The 6915-nt window shown below is 28.2% G+C and overlaps 1 protein-coding gene across 2 annotated transcripts; it reads left to right on the forward strand.

Moving 5' to 3' along the window:
- Nucleotides 1-4839: 4839 nt before the first annotated feature.
- Nucleotides 4840-6692, forward strand: LOC110277250 (leucine-rich repeat receptor-like serine/threonine/tyrosine-protein kinase SOBIR1). Of its 2 annotated transcripts, XM_052254669.1 has the most exons (3): nucleotides 4840-5703; nucleotides 5788-5908; nucleotides 6669-6692. In XM_052254669.1, the coding sequence occupies exons 1-2, from the start codon at nucleotides 5160-5162 to the stop codon at nucleotides 5796-5798; spliced, it is 555 nt and encodes a 184-aa protein (XP_052110629.1). In that variant the 5' UTR covers nucleotides 4840-5159; the 3' UTR covers nucleotides 5799-5908; nucleotides 6669-6692. The 2 variants fall into 2 exon arrangements, with proteins under 2 accessions (XP_052110629.1, XP_052110628.1); XM_052254668.1 differs by having other exon boundaries at nucleotides 4840-5908.
- Nucleotides 6693-6915: the final 223 nt, after the last annotated feature.

A 6915-nucleotide genomic window follows, 5' to 3' on the forward strand; every position in this document is an offset into this window, starting at 1 on the left:
TATGGTAGAATTTAGAGATGGTTTAGTGGGTAGGATAAATGAGAAAGATTCTATGACTTTAGAAGCGTTGTCGAGGAGATTAGAGAGGTCGTGTGGAATCGTGAGTCATCTAAAGCGTCAAGTTATGACAGATACAACATAAATTTCATTAAGAGATCTTGGGATGAAATTGGATCTGAATAAAAATTTTTATTTTTATTTTACTTTAAAAGATATTTATATTTATGCATATTATCTGTTAATTTTACTACATAGACAGTAAAATTAAGAAAAAAAATAGATATTCACAAACTATGTATGTAAAAATAATAAAACAAAAAGAATCACTTTTATTTTAGCAAATTTTGTATGTAGTGTAACATTCTCACTATCAGAATATCATGCTTTCGGCTGCGTCACTCTAATAGCAAGAAATATTACGACAATTTTATATACTAAATATTAAAATAGGAGTCTGGACTTGACATGCAGAGTTATAGTTAAAGATATTTAATAATAAATATCAATAAAAAACTTAAAACTTAAAAATTGAAATTCAAATTATGTGTTTAATTCAAATTCAAGAAATTGCGTTTTAAAAAACTTATAAATTTAAACTATGAATTTTTATTTGAAAAAATAGACTTAATATATAATCCTTTAAGAGGGCACATTAGCTTAAACTTTATAGATTTTAGAGTTTAAAATAATAAATAATCATAACAAAATAACTTTAAAATGCTAATTAGATTTATAAAATGTGATCCGGAGATATTAGGAAATAACATTAGTCAAATTATTACTATTATTTAATTTTTAAAATAACTATGAAACAAATGTTTTGATATGATTATCTGTTAATTTAAATTTTAAAAATTTTTAATTTAGGTGTGATTTATTCTTAATATTTCAGTTTGTTAATTATTTTAAACCCCATTTTATTATGATTAATATTTTGTTAATTAGAATTTAAAAATCAAAAAAATCGACCGAATTAAAACTGTTTTTAGTTTGATTGGTACAAAAACAACAAATCGATTGATTGATGTTTTGAGAGAATCGAACAGATCGATTTTGTTGGTTTTTAATTTGATCTAAAATCAAATCAAATTGAATCGATAACACTCTTATTGTCTTTATATCACATGAAAGGTGATTATATCTTGAGTGCATCTTCCCAAAGTCAATAGAGTCAATAATAGTTCTTAAATGGTGATAAATTAACTAATAAAATTTTATAAATTTTTTTAAGATTGCTAATTATTTTGTTTTAAATTCATAAATTAATAAATTTGATAAAATACAATTTTTATTGAATTTAAAAATTAAATAATGTTGCATGCATAGCCAGTAAAAAGAGGTTGATTTCTTAATTTTGTAGTTACTGTTTATAAAATATTTTTTTTATTTTGTGGTATATATTTAAGGCTATTTGCGAAAATAATATTATTAACAAAGTTAACAAATAATACACCTAAAAGTGAATTAGTTGTTTCTAACACAAATTAAAAATTAACATTTTTATTTAAATAAAAAATTTTAATTTATATAGTATTCTGAAAGATTAAAAATCAATTTATTTTTATTGTTGTTGTTAGAGACTATTTTATCTAAAACAAAAATTTAATTGCATATTAATAGAATAAAAATCGACAACTAAAAATACGTTTGGTTTACGTTTTTATATTTTGTTTTTATTTTTAGTATTTTTTATTTTTTGAATTTTATGAAAAAAATTAAAAATAATAAAATTTTGTTTTTTATTTTTCTTCATAAAATTTAAAAAATAAAAAATACTAAAAATAAAAACATAAACAAAACGTAGTTTAATTTCTTTAAAGTTATTGTATACAATGTTTGCTGTTTGATTTTAATAGTCAATAATAAAAGATAAAAATTATATATGTGAAAGAAAAGATACATGCCTTCAACTATATTAATTAAGTGTTAGATTGTCATAGATTTCATATTAAATTGGATTATTGGAATGAAATTAGAAAAAAATACAATTCTGTGATTTTTTTATTTTAGTTAGCAATTGACATTTTTTACATAATTTTTTTTTTTACGCATATAGCTAGTGTTTACCCCTTCTTTATTTTGGTCTTGTCATAAAATTTGTACAATAATATGAAGATTTTAACAATATAAAATTTAGGAAGCGTTTCAGTTTCAGGTGAGATATTGTACTATGTTAAAAGTTTAGTATGCTATATATGTGAACCATTAATATATAATTAAAAAAATTTTAAAAGTCATTTTTGTTGACTTGGTTGGTGTTATATAATCGTATCAAACATAATTATTAGATAATAAAATATTTTTGCACAAATTATTTAAATATAAAAATTTTTACCATTTAAAAAAATCACTGAAAATTTTTTTTTTCTAAAAACTCACAAAAAAAGAAAATCCATAATTTTGTCCATTTAGGCCAATTATTCCCGATCATATCTATGATACGAAATTAGAGGGTGGCTACACTAAGGATTTTATTTTGATTTATAATCTTATATTATATTTTATGCATGAAATTGAAAGCTAGTACTAACTGCTAATTAAATATTGGGCCCTCTTCTTTATAAATAGATTACTTTCTGAGACTCAACACTCAACACTCCCAACATACACTCATACAACCTTTTATCCTTCTTTAATTTCTTCTCATGCCTCTTCAATCTTCTTTCTCTTCCTCTTCCACTTATTCTTGTTTCCCCTCCTTTCACCGTCATGCCGCAACCTGAAGGTGAACAAGCCCGTGCTACGCAAGAATCTGAAGAACTCCGTGGTGTACTGAAACAATAAGGATCAGATCCAGGCACTTAATTAACCCGCCGTTCGACACTTGATTTCTGCGATGGAAGCCCTGGTGTCCGAAGACGGAGTGGGGTTATGATAGTCAGGTACCCCGAGGGCCAAAGAAAAGGTATGGTTGGTTCTTTACTGTTTGATCTCTTATTTGCCCCTTATTCAATCTCTGGTGAATGGTGATGGATTATTTTCTTTGTTTTGGCCCAGGCTCTTCTCAATCAATTTAGATAATGCGGGGAGGGGCAGCTGTTGTACCATCCAAAGGTTTTTAATTAACTTTTTATACTACTTCTATATTTTATGCATTATTACATGCTGCAAATCATGTCTGTAAACCTGTGTTTTGCATTTATACATGTAAGTTTAGCTTTTCTTTTTAACAAAGAGAATGTCTGGCTTTTGAAGAAAATTTATTTTGTGAATGATTGTGACTTGCCTTTAGGCATCGTCATGTAATGTGAACTGCACCCATTTTGTTTTTTTAAAAGTCTTTTAAAAGTCTAGGGCCAATATTTTTTATGTTTTTTGGCCAGCACTTAACCATCAAAACAAAAATGAGTGATATCCCATCATTGAATGTAATTTCACACCAATAAAAATATTATTGATGACCAATTAATGGTTACAAAACACTAAAATTACTGGTCCCTAACATTTCTTTTTTTGCATATTGGATTATTATAGTTTAGGAAATAATAATAAAAAAATACCTTTTAAATTTGAATATACCCATTGTTGTGAAAGTGGAATTCAAGCAAGAGGGAAAAAGATTTTAGGGATCCAACTGGGCTCACAATGAATTGGAATAAGCAGATAGTTAGGATAATCTTTTTCCTTCTTGCTTTAATTCCACCTTCACAACAATGGCTATATTCAAAATTGAAAGCTATTTTTTATTATTATTCCTTAAACTATAATAATCCAATATGCAAAAAATGACAATATGTGTGTTTTTCTCCTTTCTAAACGCATCACTAACACGAAAAATAAAAATAAAAATTAGTCCAATGAGAGGAAACATGATTCATGAATGGGAAAAGGACACATTATTGATTATCCCACCAGCTAGCAATAGCAATGACTTGTTGACTTCATGGATTGACTTGACCCAAAACCATTAAAAGCCTTATGATTTTACTATCCGAAAGACTTTATAAGCTTATAAAAAGGGGTAAGGAAGTTGTTTCATTGTAAGTAACAAGAACAAACATAGAATATGAAAGAATATAAACATATCAAAAATTCTATTTATACATTAAAATTAGTTATTAATATATTTGTGTATAAATATTTGTGTAATTTAATTTATTTTTAATATATATTTTATATTGATGATTGATTTTAATGTACACGTAAGTATAATCCTAAAAATATACATTTTTTTTTATAAAATTGAAGTTGTGTGATTTTTTATATTTTTATTTTTATAAAACATAACAATAAAATTATTATAAGAATATATGATAGATTAACGAAAGTTATGTCTAATATAGTAATATCGGTTAATGTTTAAACACTTCTACTGTTACTTACTATATATATATAAACTATTTACATAAATATAGGAACATCATTGTGTATATATTTCTCAATTTGGAGGGTCTTTGCCGTGATAGACTTCATAAAGAATGAGTCAAGTCATCGTGTAATTTACACCATTTTTTGTTATTAATAAATAAGGTTTTTTTATGAAATTAATAAAATTATGCTATATAAATACAGCCAAATTAAGTTTCACTTTAATTTTATTGACGAATGTAATTTTTTTTATTTGTTGCGATTTAAATCACTGAAAAAAGATTTTAGTTATTTTAAAAAATCTTAAAATTTGAAGTGTCATGAGTTTTTTATGGTAGTTTTTTTAAAATATCACACATATTAATTCTCTTTTAAAATTATAAAAAAATTAATTTGTCTAACAAAATTTATTTTCAAAAATTTTTTTATTAGAAAACCAATAAATGTGATCGAAAATTTGTTGAAGATCAACTTGCTAATTACTCCAAAAAAAAAAAAAAAAAACTTTGAATGGGTAAACTCCCCGGAATGCTGGTGGAAAATTCAGTCCAAAGAGGGACCCATCAGCAAAAAAATTCCACTCGCTTTTAGCACCTTATAATGTTTATAAACAAACAACCATTAAACAAACACAAAAAATTCAAAAAACACCATTCTCTTCTTCTTTTTCTTATTCAATAATGGCTTTATAAAATCCTATCTTCTTCTTTCTCTTGTTGTTCTTCTTCTCTTCAATCATCAAAGCCAAGCTTGATCTCCACCCTTCGGACCTCAACGCCTTTAGAACTCTGCAAAGAGACCTTGGTCTCAACTCTCAATGTACTTTTAGTCAACGGTCAAGGCTTCCATGGATGGTGTGTTCTGCTACACCGTCACAGCCACCTACGTTCTCCAAGAATCTCAATGGAACCCTCTCTTCCGCCATTGGACACCTCACTGCGCTTAAAGAACTCTCTTTATCTGATAACAACCTCCTTGACCGCATCCCAAACTCCATAGTCAACCTCAAGAAGCTCGAAATCCTCGACCTCCGTGGCAATGGCTTCTCCGGCGAAGTCCCGCCTCACCTTTCTTCGCTTGCAAGGCTCCGACTCCTCGATGTCTCCTCCAACAAGTTCCTCAAGTATTTTTCGAACTTGGAAAAGCTAAACGTCGCCGACAACCTCTTTGTAGGTCGTGTCCCGGTTTCTATTCGCTCGTTTCGGAACCTCAGACATCAACTTCTCCGGCAAGTTTCCTCGAAGGCTCGACGCCGATTGCCAAGAGTTACAATGAAGTCGAAGACTTCCAGTCTGCTGTCCCAAGACACTTCATCTTCGCTGAGGACGACGGAGAGAGTAACGGCGGCAGCATCACCGCTCTTGCGCCATCTCCGAGATCAAACAAAAGGAGGAGGTGGAGGAGCTATTTTCCTAGTTTTTGATATTGTTAGTTGAGAGTTGTAACTGTAACTGACTTTGTTTGATCGGTGTGATGTAGGGCGAACCTGAGGAGGGCGAAGCTGGATCCATCGGCGGAGCACGGTGTCAGGAAGTTCTCCGATCTGACGCCGGAAGAGGCATCACCTTGGGTTGAAGCTGTTAGTCCAGTCAAGAACCAGGTACGTATTATTATTATTATTATTATTATTATTATTATTATTATTATTATTATTATTATTATTATTATTATTATTATTGTTATTATAACTTTTAAATAATTAATATTCATTTTTTTTGAAGAATTTAGAATTAAAATTTATATTAAAAAAAGTTAGTTATGTCTTAAATTTAGTCTAAAATAATGAATAAATATTACTTGTTGGAAGACTTACATGTGTTATGGCCTTTACATACTATACACTACTCCTTTTGTATGTAAACATCGGTACAAAATTAGTTAGTGTTCTCGACGTACATTATAATCTTACTCTAGTATATTAACTAAATAATAAATTATTAACAAATATTTATAACAAAGACACTTTAATGTATCGTGGCATAAATTAATGGGAGAGAATAAATCTTTTATTTTACTTTTAGCACACAAAATTATGATTCCACTGAAGTATAACACATGACCCAAAGAAAAAAAAAAAAAGTGTAAACACTACCATGAAATTTATCCTGTTTATCATAATAATCTTGGCAAATCGCATTATCTAATTGGTAAACTTAATATATTTTTTTTGTTTGATCTTTAATTTTTAAGTTATTTAGATTTGGACAACAATAACTTTTTAACATCACTCAATATCATAATCCGCATAAAAACTCTTTTAACAATATCCATAATTTGATTTGTCAAATAATAACAATCTGAAAGAGAATAATATATTCCATTAGATTTTTAATTTTTCTTTTTTTTTTTTTGAATTAAAGGGAGCTCAACACAATAGAGTGGAGCGATAACAAAGCCACAAAGTTATGAAAACATAAATTACAAACAACTCCTTATTGACTTCGACGTGGTGTCAACCACCAAATGGTTCACCGCCCAACCATTCCTCTGCAAACACAAATGAGCTGTTTATAATTTCCTGTATACTGGAACTGTGACTTCGAAACAGCCTGCTATTCCTTTCTAACCAGATTGTCCAGATAACAGCAAAGAATCCAAGGAACCACC

Source organism: Arachis duranensis, chromosome 9, assembly GCF_000817695.3.
Source record: "Arachis duranensis cultivar V14167 chromosome 9, aradu.V14167.gnm2.J7QH, whole genome shotgun sequence".
NCBI classification, from domain to species: domain Eukaryota; kingdom Viridiplantae; phylum Streptophyta; class Magnoliopsida; order Fabales; family Fabaceae; genus Arachis; species Arachis duranensis.